Raw genomic sequence first — 21,013 nt, 5'->3', positions numbered from 1 at the left:
TAGTTAATTAGTCTTATTTTTTTGTTGTTTTTTTAGGATCCAGAAATGCTATCTTGTTTTTCAAAAGAGCCTGCACAAGATATTATTACCTTATCAGATGACAAGTCTGAAAACCAATCAAAAGCCTTGCCTCGTAAAAGTATCAGCTTATCAGAAGCTGACGAATCTTTGGCGAATGAACTTTATACAAAATTTAACAACCCAGCTCCCGATACACCCCCTATATATGGGGGAGAGGATATATATACATTTGAGTCAACTGACGATTTAAACTCTGGTAATCAAATAAATGAAAATTTAAACCAGTACAATAATTCAAGTGATGATTTAAACACTAGTGATTTATTTGACGAGGATTTAAACTCTGGTGCAATAAGTTCAACCATCCAAAAACAGAATGAACTATGCTTAAATAATGAAAACAACTCTTCAGTTGACAATTTACCCACAAACCCTACTACAACATCTTTACAACCTAAAAATTCTAATTTTTTAGCTGTTGGAGTTAATCTACCCAAAGTTGAAGCTTTTGATTTGCTTTCTAGTTCTACAGCTAGTAGTAACTTTACTGTTAACATACAAGATCCGTGTATTTCTAAGTCTGATCAGCATATAACATCTAGCAGTTCGATTGTTGTAAAAGATGACAATTATTTTGAGTTGGGTCCTGTGCGTACTTCAAGTCCCGGTCAAAGCAGTAATAATATAGGGTCAGATAAAAAAAATTTCAGACTTAGCCGAAGTGATGACGACTTGGATAATAATGATAATACTAAGAACGAGAATGCCTATCTTACCTTAAACAAGAAATAGAAGCTGTTGGTTTGTATGTAGATTTTTATATCCCTAATCATGTGCAATATTATTTGTAATTTACCAAACATACTGTGTTAAGTCAGACCTGCGGAATATCAACTTAATCTTTTTTTGTATTCAAATATCTGTAACTAAGTAACTATTTATTTTTACAAAGTCAGTATTTATTTAACTTTAAATACATTTTGTTTATGCCCATGACATTAACCAATTTTGTGATCTCTGTTTAAAATATGATGTCACAAGACCTCCATCAAAACAAGTTGCAGTTTTTAAATCTGATTAAATTGGACTATGCTATTTGCTATGGTCCATACATGCTGGATGTTTTTAGATAGCGTTTGCTGTCAGTTAATCAAACCATATGCCCCAGTTTTATAGATAGTAAGACATTTTCTATTTACCCCAGCTAACCCTTATCTTCCTCTGAAAAATGACTTTTAAATTCCAAAAAACGATCAATATTTTTTGGTAAGAGTCTTTGGAGAAATTATAACTTGTATTAAGCTAGGCAGTAAAATAAAATATTTTTATAGAAAAAAAAACATCACATAAACACAAAAAAAATTCTACAAATTATTAATAAAAGTCACATTAAGCTATTTATGCTGTTATAATTTTTTACCACACCACTAAAATGGTTGCAAGCAACCACTATACAAACTCCACTTTTAAATTATGATTTACTTAACAACGAAAACACCATTGGGTTACAGTTTATAACAATAGCTACCATAGCATGATTGGACAAGTTTAATAAACAAATATTAGTTGCGACCATATCACGCTAAGCACTTATATAGTCCCACTCCAGAAAGAATTATAATTCCGCCCTTGGGCGGGTGCTTAACCAAGGTATATAATACAACTTTGTTATATATGTTTTTTTTTTGTCATTTCCCATCTGTAAAGTCCGAAAGGGAAAATAAGTTTCTTAACAAATCAATCAGAACAAGTTGACATTCTTTTTTATTTGTACTTGTTTCCATTTTGGAAGTTCGTAAAACTGGTCTCGAGTCATGTCAAATATTTGATTGAACTCATCGACATGTAGATGTTGCTACGATAGTAAAAATAGTCTTTTAAAAAACATTTTTATAAATAAACACGTATATTAGCTAACCAATATTGAAAGATGGCATTTATAAATTTCTTAAAATTAGTTTTATATAGAGATTGTTTTTACTTCTAGTTTTGATCTGGCTACTCCCTTTGGCAGTTTTTTGTTCAACGTTGATAAAATGTGGTAGGGATATATCTAAAAACAAAATAACGTTAAACAATCTATTTTTCTTGTAATTGCCAATGTGAAGTAATTAATTATTAATAATTTACCTTTATTCTTTCCGCTAAATTAGGCACTGAAATTCCCTTTGATATTCTGTGAGGACTGTTGTCATGACCTTAATAAATGTATTTTTATAAGTATGGTGGTTTAGATATTTAGAAAAAATAAGTTTAAGTCACCTGAAGGTTTGTTATCAGTTTCATCATACCGTACTTTTATTTCGCCGTTCGTTTTGTCATTCTTTGAACAAAAATCTTATTTAATGTATGTTAAGTTGTTGTTACATTTGTTTGTACGTTTGGTGAAATGTTAAAAATTTAAAAATGTTTAGATTTTACGAACTTACTGGTTTAAGTCGAGTTGATAAATTTTTAAGGCTGCGAGTTTGACTTCTCATCTCTTTCAATGTTCTGGATGGTGCTGAACATTAAAAATAATTATTATTTAAAGTAATTTTTTATTGTTAGTTTGTTGCTTGGCGTAGTTAATTTAATTACTTATATATTAAACATTCTTGATCTTGATAATCAAGAATTTTGTACATCTAAAATTTCTAATCAAAAAATATTTATTAGATTATTAGCTAAAAATATAATTTAAAACCTTACATGAATTAATGTGACTTTCGTAGCGTGGTTTTGAACTAGGTGGACTGCTGGCATTGGGTGATCGAGATGCTAGTCTAGGATCTAAACCATGTAGTTCTAGACTAGCTTGCAATTTCTCCTGTTCTTTTAAAACCATTTTACCCAACGTACATGGAAGCTTTTGAACCTCGAAAGTTAATTGTTATTGTAAATAGTTGTAGAATTTTGTTTTACGAATTGCTTATTTAGATATATATATTACACCTCTTCGACGTTTCTTTTTCTTTTCTCTTCTTTTATTCTCTGAATTTTTTCACTTTCTTGCTCTTCCTCCATATCCCCCCATCTTGAATACCAAGAACCTTAACATTACATAACCGAACCATGTTACATCGCTCATTGGTACCACGCTATAAGGAACACTACTTTTTTAAGTATAACGCTATTAAACGGATGCCCTAGGTTTGCAAAAAATATTAAGTATTCGTTTTTTTAAGTTTATCAATACAACTTACTTTCGTTTGCGTTTGATTCAACTAAAGGTGTTCTGTCCACGTTATCTTCAAATTGTAAAACGCGTGATTTTTGACAACTGTTTTGCGGTTTTGAAATATTGACAGGACTTAAATATTCTGCGATAAAAAATTCAAAAACTTAGTTATAAAAAACTAAAAATCAAGTAAATGTACAGGTAGGTTCAAAACGTTAAAAATTCAATACTGAATTTAACTTTATTATATAAAATACCTGGGTGATGATAGTGAAAGGGTGTTACAATACCAGATGGGCTGCGTGGCATACATTGAGCTTTGTTGTTATCTACTTGTGTATTCATTCCATGGTTTAAATTTACTGCATCTTTTAACGCGTAATCGCAAGTTTCTGATGAAGCATTGCCGTTAGAGTCAATTAAATCTGTATAAATATAGGGTTATTTTCTAAATTGTAATTTTTGTATTCACTACAATTTTAGATTTGCATATTTTAAAAAATACACACCTCCATTTTTGGGCCGCATTTTTTCTTTTTAGCTGGCTCTAATTGCGAACTTCAACGTATGCTTTGATTAAATATTGCTTAATGACCTTAACTTATAACTTACAGCCAGTATTATAATATAACATAGCAGTTATTGTTAAAAATGATAAACACACAAATAATAGAGACAATACAAGTATGTTTTGTACCTACAAAAAGAACTCTTTAGAATTTAATGAACCATTGAGCCTTACAATGACTTTGAAGTATCACTTAGAGATACATTTCAACTAAAGAATAGGAGTATTTTTTTGGTGAATAAGTGTGATTACTTGTATGTTTTTGGTTGAATAATTAAATCCTTTTTTTTATTTCTTAGGATTTTATTGGTACTTTTTTCATGCTTGTTTAAAATTGTTGGTATTGTAAGCCTTCAATAGAATTAAATTTAGTATCTAAACTTAAGCTACAAACAATATATTTTTAAACACGATGGTAATACCGCAAAAGACATTTAAAGCAAAAAACTTAAAAAGTTATCTGTTTTAAGTTATTTTTATTTAAAAAAGGCTGTGATCGGAGACTGTTACCGGAGTGGTGGATAAGCTTGTGTCCTTTAACACTTGCTTTTTGAGTAAAACTTTTTCCACAAACATCGCACTTGTACGGTTTTATTTTTCTGTGAGTAAGCACGTGGTTATGTAAAGTTACTTTCTGGGTAAAACTCTTCTTGCAAACCTCGCATGAAAAAGGTTTTACATTGCTGTGAGTAACTTTGTGTTTTTTCAAAGTTCCGTTGTTAGCAAAACATTTATCGCAGAAGTCGCATTGGTAGGGCTTAATGCGGTTGGCATCGTGAGTAAGTTGGTGAACTTTTAAATTGCTGTTTTGCGCGAAACTTTTGTCACAAACAAAGCATGTGAAGGGTTTTATATTCAAATGAAGACGTTTGTGAACTCTTAGATTTGCTTTATGAGTGAATTTTGCTTCACAAATTTCGCATTTGTAAGAACGTATATTGTCGTGATTAAGTTTGTGTCTCTTTAAAGTTGAAGCTTGGCTAAAAGATTTGAAGCACTTGTCGCATTCGTAGGACTTTGTCCCAGCCTGGGTTCCTAAATAGGGTTCAAGATAGCCCTCCGGTTGAACATATAATCCAAGAACATCATGGCTGTAAGGCTTAACGTCGAACACTTTATTCTGTTCTAAAGCTTGAAAATCTGTTGTTTCAGTTAAAGCATTAGTAATTCCGTTTTTCCAAATATCAGGGCTGTAAACGTTTTCTATCTTTGTTATCATCATTTTATAAATTAACAGTTTTCTGAGTTTTTATACTGTTCCTTTTAAGGGTTAGATGACTTAGACTTTGCTAGATAGTAGTCAAGTTAATATTTCATAATGTTCTAAAAAAACAAATAAAATGTTAGAAGCAGTGTAACGACGACTAGTACTAACATAACTGTCTTAACTATATGAAAATAAATGTTAATAGGCTTTCTTTTACTTTGCCACGAGGTTTTGTAACAATTCAAAAAGAATGACAGGGAAATGCATTATGGGAATATAAAGAATTGGCAACAAAAAAGTGTTATCACGTGATTATCTCACAGCGGACGTTATAACAATAAAACAACAGATATCCCGTTGACAGACAAAAGAATTTCAGCTTAAGTTTTAACGCCTTTTATCGATATAATTAACAGAAAGCATAAAGGCAACCTGTGGCGAATTTAGATATGTGAATTGTTTTTACTGGTGAAAAAATAAATGCTAAATTCGAAACCTAGGTTGAAGGAAATCATCGAGTTTGTCTTCAACCAACATTTGCTTATTAAAATAGGGAGGTTATGTTAGCACATAAACAATTCCATTTTAAATCAATGTCAAAATAATTTTATTTATGAAAAAAGGAAGCTAACGTTGACTTATCCGAAATAACCTACAAACTCTCTTGTTGCCTAAAAGAGATTTTACCCCAGCAACGTTCAGGACAGTTTTGGTTTACGTTTTAAAAAAAATATATTTATAGGTTTTAAAATGACATAAAAACAATATTAAAAGTATTACAGTTTTATTTTCCCAAAGTATTTGACTTTTATACGTATTTGTCCTCACAGTTAAAACGCCACTGCAAGCACGAAAGCACAAAGCAGTTAGAACTCTTTCGTCTTCAGCAAAGGTTTACAGTCAACAATAGTAAAGGGTAACTGCAAGCAAGGAAATAAATTAATACGCAAAATGTCATGTTTATGAAATTGTATAAACTACAGCATTTGTAAATTCGTTGGTATATACCGTATTTTTTAAATATTGCAGTACTTTATTTATTACGTCTGTACGTTTATTTTTTCAGCAAATATTAAGCAAATCAAACTTCAGACATTTACTGAAACTGTTTTATTTTAAATGTTTTTTTTGCGTGATACCAAAGTTTTGTAATGAAAATTTATATATTTTTGAGCAAGCATTTAAAAACCAATTGATTTTTAGAATTATAATGAATAATAAGGAAGATAATAGTAGATTGATTGATTATCTTGCAATTGTCGGCGTTAATCGTCCAAATGGAAGTTCCAAGCAAGATCCAACACTTCTTCACAGGTACTGGCAGACTGGAAATTAAATAATAATTTTTTTTAATTTTGGCTAATTTCATGTCCTTATTTCACTAAGCAGTGTTGCTTTAGGTTACCGGTATATAAATTTGTATGTTACTTCCTTTGGGACAATACTAAAGTACGGGATGCGGGATAGTGCGGGACCGTATGTAAACGTTAACGAAAATTCGCGGAATGCGGGACGGAACGGGATTTTTGTACTTTTCTGCGGGATGATTGCTGTTATTATCTAAAGGGCTAAGGGGTGATGCGGGATTAACTTTAAAGGTCAAGAAATGATGCGAAATTGAATATAAAGCACAAGAGAAGATTAGGGGAGGGTATAAAAAGTCCGTCCTTTTCCGCATTCAGCGTTTTTTTTATTAACGTTTACATACGGCCTCGGTATTTCCCGCACCCCGCAACTTCCCGCATCCCGTATTTTAGTACTACCCTTCCTTTGAGCTTTCTTATAATTAAGTGTAATGAAAACAATGAACAGAGAGTGATTAAAGGTTGATATGGTATTTCAACATTGAGAATCAAAGCCATATATATTGAAATTTAGTGAAGCATATCTAACATCTTTATTAATAATACTTAGACTATTATTGATCGCTAAGCTGCCTTAGGGATTTCGAAAAAAATAATAATAATTAAACGCATTAAGAAAAAATGGCATAGCTACAAGTTTATCAATAAGAACCAATATGTTTGTTTTCGACGTTTTTACTATTTTTAAATATAAATGAATAGACAGTGAAACAAAAATAATTTATTGTAAATATCCTGTTACTAAATATATATACCAATTAAAAATGTAAAACACCTGTTTTATAAATTTTTAATTACAGATACCCAGAGAAAGATCACAAAGATTTTGCATTTACGAGTGACGTCTGTTACTTTTGTCAACCTGAAAGCTGTATAAACGTGTGCAGAAGGTAACTTATTTTTATTTGTAGACTAACTTAATGTTGTGCAGAAAATATTTATTTTTACTAGAAATTTTATTGTAACAAAAAGCCAGAAGTCAGAACTGGTTAAAATTTGTGTTATTGTCTATCAAAAATATAAATTTTTATTACATTTTGATTGGTAAGTAGTCTTTTTTAATAAAATTGTGTTTTTGTTGTAGGTCGAATAAAATTTTACATGAGGACACTTCGTCGTTTGTGTTTACGTTAACCGAAAAAGACAGTGGATGTATTCGATATGGGGTCTGCGTCAATTTTTATCGACCTTTCGAGAAAAAGGATTTGGAAAAACTTCGCAACCGAAGAAAGGTCAAAGATACTACCCAAGAAAAGTAAGATGCAACAAAATATATTAGATTACTATTAGCTGAAACATACATGCAACATGTTTTGAAATGCGTGTAGTAAAGTCAAAACAAGTAATTGCCTTCTAAAGTATATAGTTTCTATTTTGAAGGGTATTAATATACAAATGTTTATCAAGCTTTCTTTTTATCAAAATGTTTATCAAAATTATTGTAGAAAAAATTTTATTTTGGTTACTAATATATTAAAGAGTTTATAAATATTATTCTTGTTTTGATGTAAGATTTTTTGTTTTAGACTTAGCAATGAAGAAAGTGATGAATCTGAAAATGACAACAATTGTGATAAAGAAAATAACCACGACAACAATAACACAACTAAGACTAAATCAGCAACAACACATGTACAGGAAGGCAAGTCTAAAAAAAATTTATAATTACTTTTATTACCACATCTGTTTTTAATTAATCAAAAAGGTATATAATTTGTTTACTTGGTACCACAGGCCAAATAATTATTGATTTTTAAAAATTAGGAATCTTATGCTAGTTGCTTGGTTGTGGTTTAAAACTGTGTAGGATTTTGTGTGCAGTAACCAAATGCTTTTGCATCACCCAATCTTAGTTTAGGTATTTATATTTTTAAAAATAATGATTCTAAAATACAAAAATTTTAGGTTCACCTCAAAGAAGAAAACCAAAAGCATTTCGAACACATACTTTAACATCGTTGTGTATTATAAGTCAACATCCATTTATATCAACTTTTAGAAGGTAAATATTTAAAACTTTGAATGCATAGCAGATATATGCATTTAATAATTGATTTATTGTCGAAAACTGCCTTTATAACCTTTTCATAGGATGGGTTACTTTATCCAACTACATTTCTTGAATAAAAATGGCTGGTTTTAAACTTAATTTAAACTCATTGTTCGAGCCCAAATACTGTATATACCCAAGTTCTTTTTAGATTGCCATGGTTGCATATTTAACATTTGTGTTTATTATTTAGGTGTTTGTTAACTTTAAAGAGAATCATTGAAGCTTGTTACCAAAGAACTACCGCCAAAAATGGAAAGGGTTCTCGGAATTTTGACAGGTATAGTGTAGTGCATATATAAGTGCTAAACACAACTAAACTAAACTACAGCAAAATTGTGATAAGCCGGCTAAACTACAGCAAAATTGTGATAAGCCATAAATAATAAGAATTAGTTCTAGTATATGAAGTAAACTAAACACTTAATTACAACCTTTTTTTCTTTGATATATTTGCTATAAAATATTGTTGCAAAAAATTTGAAATAATTTTTTAAACCACATTTTTTAAATATTTTCTATGTAGTATCTGGAGAGTGTTAAGTGGTTGTGATGCATCTAGTATACCTGGTGTTGTGCTACATGATGTAAGAGAAATAAGCGAGTGGATTAACAATTTGATATCCTGTCCTGTTCCGGTGCCAGGGAAAAACAAAATTACTTTGGAATTACTGCCTTCAGCTATTCAGGTATTAAGCCATGCTTATATATAAATTTATCAACATTAGTTGCTGTTTTTATTTCACCTTTTTTGGATATTATTTACAATGTTTATCCATGACATTGCCTGATTATTATTTAAACTTAGCTATTGGTTTTTGGAATCGTAAGAAAGCACTATTAGTGTCTTACAGTCCTCCCCTTTTTCAGATTGTTTTATAGAAGTTCGGTAAAGTTATTGTGTTTTTATTTTTTCTAACAGCCGCCATCAGTTATTGCACTACCCGATCCGACAAGATTAAAACTTTTAGACTTTCCACTTCATTTACCTCTGGAACTTTTAGGAATTGATCTTTGTCTACAAGCTCTTACTGCAATCATGCTCGAACAAAAGGTAGGTTTAATTTTTTAATATATTTTTTAAAATACACAAAATGTTGCTCTATTTTTATTGTGGAAAGATCTAATAGCTTAACCCCAGAAAAAACTTTTGTTATCCTGACTTTAGTGGCATCAGCTAGATTTACTGCAAATTTTTTATTTTTTTGGTGGGGTTTTAGAAAATTTTAGTATTTGAACTAGGTATTTTTAAAAGAAATTTTAAACCATTTAATTTGGTTTATGAGAAAGCTTTTGAATACTAAACAGAAAGTCTGATGTTGTTAAAAATTTTTTTTAAATTTGTTACTTTGGTCAAAATTAATGCTAAAAATTGTAATTTGCTTAAAGTCATAAGGACATTAAAACATTTTCTAAGCTGTGTATTGATTTTATTGGAAACAGATTTTATTTTGCACGAAATCAATAAATATTTTAAACATTGCTTATTATGCCATCTTATTTGAAACAATGTTACATGTGTTTTTTAACAAAACTGGTTTAATAGGATTGTTGTACATAATTTTTACCATAAATTATTGTTAAATTTTTCTAAATTAAATTGTAAATATTTTTTTAGAAAAAAAACTTTTTTTTTTATTTTCAGGTTGTGTTGGTGTCTCGAGATTACAACGCACTCTCAATGTCTGTCATGGCTCTTATTAGCATGCTTTACCCACTTCAGTACATGTTTCCGGTGATTCCCCTGTTACCCCAATGCATGCCTGGGTCAGAACAACTCTTACTAGCCCCGACCCCATACATTATTGGTGTCCCAACATCGTTTCTAGCAACAAAATCTCATTTTCAGTTTCCAAGTGATGTATGGAAAATTGATTTGGATGCAAATGTAGTAAGTTTGGGCTAACTAAGTTTCAAAATTTTTGTGATTACTAGGCTTATCCTCTTTAAAAAATTGTAGATATTAGTTTATCAAGCTACAATCAATTACACTGGCTCTTTTTTCGAGAACTAAGCAAGCAAGCGAGTGGGGTCATATTTAATTTTTTTTGTAATCTCTTAAGTTGATTTTTTTGCAATGCACTTTTTATATTTAAAAGAAAGCTTAACATAAAATATTAGTTGTTTTGTTTTTGATAGTTGATTTAAAAAAACAACTGAGACAGACATTCAACAATAAATAAAAATAACGAAATCAATTCTGTCTTTTTATTCCATGCAATTATTAATCATTTTTACTCATAATTTTATAGTTTAATTTAATGACATGCTAAATTTAATCTAATATTATTAAATTTTAAATCGTCTTTTTTTGAATCGACAATTAGTAGAAATTTTATACCTGTAATGCAATTAGAAATAGGCTGTATGCAGGTTCTTAGGATTTGACATGAAATATTTATGTTGTAGATGATTAAACCTAAAAACGGGGACGCTTTGCCAGATTTACCTGAGCCAGAACTCTCAAATCTTAAATCTCACCTCAAACAAGTGGGTTTTGCAAAACTGTTTATGTTTAATGTTTTTGGAATTATGTTTAAATATTTTTCATATGTTTAATTTTTTTTGCATTGCTATTTTATGTAAGTACTTTTAAATGTTGCCCATAATTGTTGGGGACATTATATTTTAAATACCTCTTAGTGTTTTGTATAAGACATTATTTTCTTTGTTTTTTGCTATGTATTTAAATATAAAACAAATAGTATTACATATGCCTTTACTAGATCTTAAGTAATTTAAAATATTCTTAAAAATGGTTTAGACTTTGGAGAGTATGAGTTTAAATCCTCCAAATCATCCAAATCTCACGTCCGAAGCAATAAAACAAAGACACAGCGACAAATCTGTAAACCCACTTATATATGGAAATGATGTAGACGCAGTGGATGTAGCTACAAGGTATTTTTTTAATTGTTGTGTTTTTTTTTAAAAAATGTTTTTTTATTTAACAAGATTATATCAAATATTTAGTTAGGGTTTTGGTTTAAATTTTTTAAATTGTTTTATTTTGATGCAGGGTGGCCATGATCAGATTCTTGTTTTCTCCAAATACTCTTCAATTTTATGCCGATCATATGAGAACTCTTCGACTTTATCCTCGACCCGTTGTCGCATTCCAGCAACATAGCTTCATGCAATCCAGGTTTGTTTTATTAATTTATTAAAATTAAAAAAATTGAAAGAAAAACACAACATGAATATAACCCAATTCCGAGCAAAATTAAACAACATTTTGATTGTATTTTATTTCAATTTTTATAATTAAATTTGATTTTTTAAAGTGTTATTTTTGGTAGTTTGGTAATTCTATAAAAGGTTATGTTTTATTCAACAAAAACTTAATATAGACACATAGTAAATAAGCTTAGTTGTCTTTAAAAAATTACTTAGGTAACTAACAATTTATTATATTTTAGAGAGAAGCCTTCTCAGTTCACATTCCAGTTATCTCAAACCCAAGCAGTTGAATATTTAGGAGAGTGGTCACTAGCTCCTGATAATGTTGCTTTTCTTCGCATCAATAACAGTAAATCAATTTTTATTTACTAATTACCAAGGTTATTATGACTAAAATAAATGAAAACTATATTTAAGAATAAAAGTTAAAAACAGGTTAAAAATTTTGGTATGTGTCATCAACATTGATTTTTTTTGTTGTAATTTTTTAGATATTTTTGACCCAGCATCAATTGGAGATAAACCAAAATGGTTTGCTTCCCAACTCTTTAACGTTGTTCATTCAACACACGAGGGCACCAGCACTCTTGTTGCTGCAGTTACAATGGCTGATGAGGTGTCCACCAATCAGAATGAGTCGGACCATGATGCTCCAACTGATGACAGTGGTAAATAAATTTTTTAAGGGTCAGAAATCTGGTAATAATAAAATTGTTTTTTTTTTTTATTTCTCAAAAAACAAAATTTAAAAAAGATTTTTTTAAATAGTTTTTTTTTTTGTGAACAGTTTAAATCTAAAATTTTTTTATATTAGTTTGTGAAAGTGAACACGAAGAAGATACAGATACCTCCTACTCTTCTTATTCTGATTCCGAAGATGTGGCTCCTTATTCTGAGGAAGTACAAAAATCTAACTTCAACAAGGTTTAAAAAAATTTAAATTATATGAATACAAGTTTCTTGTTGTTATCATTTTTTTAAACCTAATTTTTGTTTATTTTTTGAAAAATGAAAATTTACAATTTTTATTTAATAGGCCAACGAAATATTAACAAATGATGTTTCTATTGCCAAAAAAGGTAAATCTTCCATACAATCACATTATTAAAAGAAATTTTTAAATGTTATGCATTTACATGATTATAATAAATCAAAGACCAAAATTTAACTTTTGTTCCGTAGCTTCCATCGAAAAAGCCACGAGTAATGATGAGTCATCAGCAACAAACTCCACAGCTAGCAGTGACAATGAAATAGCGAATGATGTTCTTAAATCTCTTAAATCTAGTCAGCCTATTTCACCCACAGAAAGGAGAACTCCCTTTCCCAGTGTGAAGGGTAAGGGTTTGTCTTTTTTTAGCAAAGGATTTAACCAATATTAAAATATTGTTAACTTTTATTTTTAATTACTATTCGAAATTTTAATTTTTAATTGCTTTAAATATGTTAGGTCGTCGTAAAAATTTAATTGATCAGCGATCAGTTGTTCGTCATGGCTCTCCTCTTATCAACCCACCTGCTTCTAAACTTCAATCTCCAGCTACCAACACAGCTACTCATCTAAACAATAAAGATAACCAACAGTTTTTAAAGGTGCCTATTTTTTTATATGTAAATGTAGCTTTTGCTTCTATGGAACTTTAAATGTTATTGACTAGGTGATAATGCCTAAACATTAACCTGCTATTAAAATTTTGACGTAACTATAAAAGACAATATTTTTTTTCTTTAATATCACCTGAAAAAGGGTGCTGTTGTGACATGTTTGTTGCACAACTAGAACAAGAAACCTCATACCTCTTTCTCAATTAGTTATAACCTCTATTTTACATTAACTAGTTTAGTTGGCATGAAAGCAAAAATTACGGTGACAGCATATGACATAACCTCTGTGCCACATCAAAAATAACTCACCTATTTCTAATTTTAATTGTCATAATTTTTTTTAGGAAATTACACAAAGTGTTCTTGAAGGGCAAGGAGTAGGTTGGTTAAACCTTAAAAAGGTTCGTCGATTAATGGAATGTGAATCTCTACGCCTTGTTCTGCTTCAGCGCCTCAACCAATCAACACAGGACGAGGAGAATAATGACTATGTGGAAGACATTGTAAGATTTTTTGTAACATAATCTGGTGAAATGTATCTGATTGTAATTAACAAAAACAATTTTAGCTTTTTTATACATGAATTTAAGTCAAGGCAAATTAATTTTTAGCCTGTTTTGACTTATATACTTACATATTTCAAGCAATAATAAATCACTAATAACAAATACTATCAATAAAAATTAATTATAATGTTAAATAATTTTAGGAAATTAGCATAAAGGTGTATCGTGGCATGTTGGAGCTACTAAAATGTGTCCTAAATGGCTTGGCTCATACTTATAATGTACGGCACGGCCTCGGTGGCATGGCATCAACATTTAATCTTTTAGAAATCTCACACACTCATTACTATGCTAAAGGTAGGATTTTGTAAAAATTAAAATTAGAAAAATTAATTTTAAGTTTTGTGATTTTATTTTGTTTTCTGCGATTATTTATTTTGATTTCAAATTTTTGTTTATATTTTATTTTTGCTAACATGGTGACTATTAATTGCTTTAAATTCACAATGCCAAAATTCACAAAAATTAAAAAAAAACATTAAGACTTCTAAACTGAAATAATTTTATTAAAAATTAATTGCATCTTTTTTGGCTGCAAATTAAAAAAAATTCAACAGAGCATTTTATTTACTTTTTAACTTTTTATTTTTTTTAATTTGATTTTTACCAATGTCACTTTATTTAAATGCATGAACCAATTTACTTTTGCACTGTTATGCTGGCATGAACATTGGTGATTTTAACAGAAATGAAACAACTGACTGAGGACGAAAACTTGCGAGCGAGTGATTTTGTTCCTGGAGTGTCACTTACTGAAGATACAAAGAGCTTAAACGAGGACTCAATAAGTATTGGTACAACTTGTTGTTAAAAAAATCATCACAGAAAATGTTAAAAAAATCATAAGCGAAAAAAAAACTTGAATTTGCTTTTAAATGTTAGGGTTTATTCAGAGTTCCTATTTATTTTAAATGTAAAAAAGCTAGCTTAACAGTCTAAGCATTAGGCCAGGTAATGTTTGTCAAATTAATACTAAATAAAACCTCTTTTTTTGCATGAAATCAGCTTGCATTTTTTTTTGTTAAGCTATTGTTTAACATAATTTCACAAACTTGTGAAGCTTAAGATGAAATTTATATAATTTTTCTTGCATGAAAACTGGTAATTGTTGGACATTTTTACACTAAAATTAAAATATGTTTTAAAACTATTAAATTTTAAAATGTTTAAGTTCCTCAAAATTTAAAAAATTTTTCCACATTCCTTAATTTCTAATTTTTTTAGATTCAACGGAATCAAATACAAAATCTAACTTTAAAAATGTCACTGAGGTTAGTATACTGGGAATATTAATAAAATTAAATCTTTAAAAAATTTTATTTCGATCCAATCTATATTAAATAAAATCCATAATTAGTTTTCAAGAAATTATTTTAGGAACAAAAAATAATTTTAAAACTTTTTTAGGATCGCGTCAGTATTACTTCAGACACTCTGACGCACTGTAGTGCACAGGAGCAAGCTGACTGTCGGTACAGAAATGGAAAGTTGATAATAGTTGATTCTGATATGACAGAAAATGAGGAAAGAATTTTTCTTTACGAAGGCTTACTTGGTAAATTTTTTTGCAGATTTTAATCTTTTTTACTTTTTTTTAATGTATTTTTTAATAAGATTGTGGTGTAAAATATTTTTTAGCTTTTTTTTTATTGTTTTACTTTAATATTAAACTTAGCAATTTATAAAAAATTAAATAATATTAATTTCTGTTTTTTTTATGAGCTTAGTGAAAAAAATCTTCTCTGTATAAAAATTTAATTTCTAATTAATAAAATCTTAGTAAAATACTAAAATACTTTTAAAATGTTCAAGATTTAATTAAAAAAATTAGTTCTATATTTTAATAATAGTAAAGGCTTGTATTTTATTTTAAATTTTAATTATTTTTCTCTTATTATACAAAGGTACAGGCAAACATTCTTTGTTCATGCAACTGGAGGGAGTTGCTTTAGAAACTACTTTTAATCTAAGTAAAACTCACACTTTGTGTTGTTGGAATGTTTACATGTGTTTAACATAGTCTTGTGGTTTTTTAAATCAATCATTTGTTTCGGCAATAAATTGATGTGAATGGTAGACTTGGCCTAATCTATTTTGCTATGTATACCAAATGGTGGTATTGCATTATATTCAAATGCTTGTTTTATTTGCAAGTTTACTTATAAAAGACAAATTGGCTGGCATAGATAAAAACAATACTTAGTCATCAATATATTAAATCGGCATGGTAAAAAACCTGATTAGCATTTTTGCTAGCTGTTTTTTGTGACATTTATTTAAGTATTTAAATTAAAATTGTTCATATGCTATTTCATATTTTATTTATCATTTTTCCTAGAACAGAATGTATGTTTTTATTTTATTTAATAACTAACCAAATTTAGCATCACAGATTTTTGTTTGTTTGTTAAATTGGTCTTTTTATTGAATTGTTTACATTCGTTAAAGTGGTCTTTTTTCGTTTGTTTACATTTTTTCAACTGGTCTTTTTATTGGTTTGCCCACACTTGTTAAACTTGCCTTTTTATTAGTTTGTTTACACTTGTTCAACTGGTCTTTTTAATGGAATGTTCACATTTACACGGTGTTTCAATTTATAAGAATTGCTTTTTTAGGTGATAACATGCTTGCACTTTTAAACGCATTAAATTTAAATCTCCTAAAATGTTTTTGTATGTCAGGTTTTTAAATTTAAACACTATAGTTTGTTTACTGTATTGCTGTATGTTCTAAGTAAACCGATGTTGGTAAAAATGCGGATTTTTATCGGTGATATTGCATGTAAACACAAAAATCTTGTGAAAAAGATTTACTTTTTATCATTCAAGTAAATAGTTTTTAAAAAAAATTTTAATTTATATTAGAGTGATTATTTAAATTAGGATTTGCTAAAGTTGCCATTGTTGATATATATTTAAATGAGGGTTACTTTTTTTAGGCAAAGAAAGATCAAAGATTTGGGATAAGATGCAGTTTTGGGAGGATGTGTTTTTGGATGCTGTTGCTATGGAAAGAGATGCAGTTGGCATGGATCAAGGCCCTACAGACATGATTGAAAGGTAAATGTTTTTATATGTAGTTGTGCTTTTAATAATCTGCTATTTTTTTTTTGAGTTTAATTTAGTTAAATCTTGATGTACCTGTGCCAATTTTCCATTTTATAGAGTACTCAATAACAATAATTTCAAAATATTATCATGATTGGAACAATTGGGTTTATAACATAAGGTCCGGGGTTTGATCCCTACTGCTTCTTGTTATAACACTCCTAAGTAAAGCGCCTTGAACAGCAATAATTCCTGTTGAGGCAAAACCAAATAGCAGAAAAATTCCAAAACAGTTAAAACAACTCCACAAATGTGGTTTTGACTAATAAGAGTTACCATTAGGCTGCGATGACCTTTTCAAAGATAAATAAATATAAAAATAATTTAGTTTTAAAGTTTAATTTGTTATAATAGATAGCGGTAATAAATGTAAGATTTTTTTTTTAGATATAGAGCTTTAGGAGGAGGAGAAAGAAAAAGGTTGGAAGAGGACGAGGATCGTTTGCTCTCAACTGTGCTTTACAATCTTGTGTCGTATATGATCATGATGGATTGTAATCACAAAGACATCAAACGAAAGGTAAATTATTATATAACATAATATTTTTAAATGTTTTTATATCCAGTGTCTAAAAGCTGACTTTACATCCTAAATGTTTGTAGGCGAATAATTGAAAGTAAATTTGTTTAAGACTGCAATTAAAAATTTTAAGAATATAGGAAAACACAACACTAATAACTTTTAATCGTTATTTCCCATTTTGGTAAAGGTACGCCGATTGTTGGGAAAATCTCATGTTGGGTTAGCACACAGTTCGGAGGTCAACATGTTACTTGATAATTTATCCGGACTCAAGGGAGTTGCTGTTGATTTGATTCCATGTGGTAGTCGACATATTCGAAAACAATCATTTGTTGTTCATTCTGGAACAGACACTTCTGGCGATGTATTGTTTATGGAGGTAACTTGATTTGTTTTAAAATTACATTTCAATTATCACTAAGTTGTTTATTGTAGTTTTGTAATAATCAATATACACATTAAATAATCTATTAAGGTTTGTGATGATGCGATTATACTAAGAACTGGTTTTGGAACAATATGTGAGAGATGGTGGTACGAGAAGTTAATAAACATGACTTTCTGTCCAAAAACTAAAGTTCTTTGCTTGTGGCAGCGCAAAGGACAGGAAACTCAGCTTAACAAGTTTTACACTAAGAAGGTAAAAATTAAAATTGCCGATTTGGTGAGTGTTAAATTTCAGTTATGTTTTTATCGGAGCTTTTTGCTTCAAAAATTAGTCTTTTTTTTCTTCAGGATTTATAGTGTAAGTAAATATATTATTACTTAAACCCAAAAGAAAAATTGATTTTGCTTTTAATTTTTTTAATAATTGAACTTTTTAGTGTCGCGAGTTATATCATTGCGTAAAAGAAGCAATGGAAAAGGCTGCAGCAAGACACAATGGTATTTTGTTCAAAAAATCTTTTTAATTTTCAACACAAGTATTTTTATGTATAGAATTTTTAATAAAATTCAACAGTTTATTTTATAATATCATCACCTTACTTTTCACAGATTTTTTTTTAAATAATATTGAATGTAGATATTTATTTCTTAATTTTTCTTTTTTTTACATAGAACCTGAATTGGGAGGTGAATTTCCAATACAAGATATGAAATCGGGTGAATGTGGATTACTTCAAGTTTCACTGGATGGCATCAACTTAAAGTTTATCAACAGTCAGGTAAAAACACAACTTCAACTAGATGGCTTAAAATTTTAAATACTTAGGTTCCATTTCGCACTTCCTATTAAAAACTATTCTGATTCAAAATTTTATAGTCCCTAATATCCCAAACTGGCCAAAGCGGCATGAGACTAGGTTGGGTTAGTAGAAAGCTATGCTTAGGCTATAAAAGTCAGCCTTCTCACTTCAAGGATAAATAATAGTGTCTTTAAGATTTTTTCATCTAATTTGTTATTGATTGTTAGGTATAACAAAATGTCCTTTGTTAAAGGTTTTTTTACCATGATTTTTTTACCAAAGAAAAGAAATATTTCCTATTTGTAAATAGAATTGTGTTTTTAAACCAGTACATTTTTGCTATGAATAATTTATATCTTAATTTATTTACAGGGAATGTCGAAGGTATAAATTTGCATGTTTAATTTTGTTTGTTGTCGTTTTTTTCAAGACAGGATAACCTAATTAGTTTAATTTTTTGTGTGTTCTGCGTGGATATTAACATTTTTATTTGAATGCTACCTCCTACTCACAGCATTTTAAACAAAAACAACTATTTTTTGTTATAAGTACCTATTCAATTTTAAAAAAATGTGGTCTTTTGAAAATAAACTTTTCAAATTATTTGCTTTATGTTTATATTTGTATTAATTAATATCAAAAATATTCTTAGGTTTTTCTTGGACTGAAAACGATAAGAAAGTGCAATACCGTTAAAGGCATATTCATTTTGGAGGAATACAGTAAGTAAACTTTAATAAAATATATGAAATTTTGTGTATTATGCTTTGTTGTTTATAATTCAGTGGTTAAAAATTTGATTCGGTGCCTCAATGAAACAAAAGTTGTAATTTTGCAATAAATATGTATATATATACACATTTCGGTCAATAATATAAAAACCGACTATACTAATTAAAGCATGACATAACAAAAAAAGTTTAGTAAAAAATTAAATTATAAAAATATTCAATAATTTTTTGTTCAGACCGCGATACAGATGAGGTGACTATTCACAAATTTAAATCTGCTTTAGCGAATGAGATTTGCTACGCTGTTCTTTGTCTCTTCTCTTATGTGGCTGCTGCTAGAAGAGCAGATCGGTAAAAAGTAGAATAGGTGGTGTTTAAAATACAGTTGTATTTTGCTCTACCTAAATCTAATCTAACTTAAAAGAATTTCTTCAAAGTCTCACTGTTTTCTCTGTTAATGTGCATATTTATTAAATCTTTATTGTTGTCTATTTTTTATTTCTGTTTGTGCTGTTGAATCTGTATTGTCCTTCAATTTTAAATCTGTTTTTAAAAATGTGTTTATACCTTCATTGTTTTTAGTTGACCTTTTTTTTCTTTTTATTGTTTGTGCGCCAAAGTTAGGCAACCACATGGCAACTTAAACTTGTTAAAATCTCTTGCTGGTATCTTTTTACCTTTACATCTTTTTATTTGATTTAAAAAAAATATTTTTTTACAAAAGGCAATCATGAAATAGCTTGCATGATTTTAAATTCTTTTAATTTGTATTCATACATGTTTTACTTAGATTTTTAAGTTTTATAAGCTGCATAATTATTTTACACTTCAGAATATTATATATTTAAGTTCTAATATTTCATTGCAATAAGAAAATACTTCTTAATTAGTAAAATTATATTAATTTTTTCTGCAATTCTTTTTTAATTTTAAAAGTTGTTTTCATAATATAAAAGTATATTTTATGATCTTTCTGTGTTTTAAAATTACAATTTGCACAATTTTTCTCTATTGCAATAATAGTTTCAACTTGATACCTTTTACTGTCTTGTTGCTATACTTTCGTAAAAGTGGCAACAATATACTATAGTGTTTTGCACAGTGTCAAAAATCTGTTACACAAATTTTTTTGTAAAAAAACATTCGATTATGTTATTCTTTCGCATTTTTCTGGTATATTTTTTGTACTTTTCTGCTACATTGTATTTAAGCACAAAACAAAACTTAATGTTATTGTTTATTTTGGTACTGCAATTTTTTTTACCATTTTTTATAATGATATTGTGTTGTGTTCAATGTTTTGTCAGTAGAGTTTTTATCAGATTTGTGCATGTTTCGTAAATCTTCGGTGTTAGTAAAAACTAAATATATTTATGTTATGTAACATAATATTTTTTATTTTATTAGTCTTTTATTTTTAGTTGCAAACCTTAAAAAGATATTACTACCATTTTGTTACCACCATTATTTCTGTTATTATCAATAGTACTGGTGTTTGGGCCAGGCAAAATGTTATATAACGTATGTATCGAGTTAGGTAACATGGATGTAGTTTAAGTTAATTGTAATAGGGTTAGAGCTAAAAAGGTTGTATAACGGTAATAATTTGGTAGTAATGTAGTAAGTAATTTACGTTTTAAAGACCCCACCTTTGTTTATTTTGTGATATGGACGAAACCCAATATTTTGTTTTTAAATCATCAATTTAATTTTGCTATTTTAACTGTATTTATATTATGTTAAT

At 28.7% G+C, this 21,013-nt stretch overlaps 3 protein-coding genes across 7 annotated transcripts in view; 2 read left to right on the top strand and 1 right to left on the bottom strand.

Moving 5' to 3' along the window:
• The window catches only part of LOC145755650 (ankyrin repeat domain-containing protein 27-like), an 8,814-nt gene extending 7,300 nt beyond the window's left edge, over positions 1-1,514 (top strand). Inside the window, exon 25 of the mRNA XM_082571903.1 lies at positions 37-1,514. Within this exon, the coding sequence (XP_082428029.1) occupies positions 37-813 (777 nt within the window). The 3' untranslated portion in view covers positions 814-1,514. The remainder of the gene's footprint in view (positions 1-36) is intronic.
• On the top strand, positions 720-20,851 carry LOC145755649 (MAP kinase-activating death domain protein-like). Of its 5 annotated transcripts, XM_082571897.1 has the most exons (34): positions 720-826; positions 6,160-6,270; positions 7,121-7,210; positions 7,405-7,575; positions 7,847-7,962; positions 8,226-8,322; positions 8,564-8,650; positions 8,897-9,059; positions 9,293-9,424; positions 10,016-10,261; positions 10,780-10,860; positions 11,135-11,271; positions 11,390-11,515; positions 11,790-11,899; positions 12,042-12,218; positions 12,365-12,474; positions 12,587-12,629; positions 12,733-12,888; positions 13,001-13,143; positions 13,500-13,658; positions 13,865-14,018; positions 14,408-14,515; positions 14,946-14,992; positions 15,129-15,276; positions 15,626-15,691; positions 16,660-16,780; positions 17,216-17,348; positions 17,539-17,730; positions 17,827-17,991; positions 18,176-18,236; positions 18,411-18,517; positions 18,911-18,922; positions 19,191-19,260; positions 19,506-20,851. In XM_082571897.1, the coding sequence occupies exons 2-34, from the start codon at positions 6,167-6,169 to the stop codon at positions 19,622-19,624; spliced, it is 3,951 nt and encodes a 1,316-aa protein (XP_082428023.1). In that variant the 5' UTR covers positions 720-826; positions 6,160-6,166; the 3' UTR covers positions 19,625-20,851. The 5 variants fall into 5 exon arrangements, with proteins under 5 accessions (XP_082428023.1, XP_082428028.1, XP_082428025.1 ...); XM_082571902.1 differs by lacking the exon at positions 14,408-14,515; XM_082571899.1 differs by lacking the exon at positions 15,626-15,691.
• Positions 1,385-3,864, bottom strand: LOC145755651 (dematin-like). The gene is made up of 10 exons (XM_082571904.1): positions 3,691-3,864; positions 3,439-3,606; positions 3,207-3,323; positions 2,956-3,053; positions 2,713-2,878; positions 2,451-2,524; positions 2,284-2,344; positions 2,152-2,219; positions 2,003-2,074; positions 1,385-1,876 (listed from the first exon to the last, which is right to left on the bottom strand). Exons 1-10 carry the CDS (start codon positions 3,707-3,709, stop codon positions 1,763-1,765), a joined length of 957 nt encoding a protein of 318 aa, XP_082428030.1. The 5' UTR covers positions 3,710-3,864; the 3' UTR covers positions 1,385-1,762.
• Positions 20,852-21,013: the final 162 nt, after the last annotated feature.

The sequence above is a fragment of the Corella eumyota genome, chromosome 6 (assembly GCF_963082875.1).
Source record: "Corella eumyota chromosome 6, kaCorEumy4.1, whole genome shotgun sequence".
Taxonomy (NCBI): Eukaryota; Metazoa; Chordata; class Ascidiacea; order Phlebobranchia; family Corellidae; genus Corella; species Corella eumyota.
Note: the sequence above shows the minus strand (reverse complement) of the source record. Positions and strands in the feature narration are given on the sequence as shown.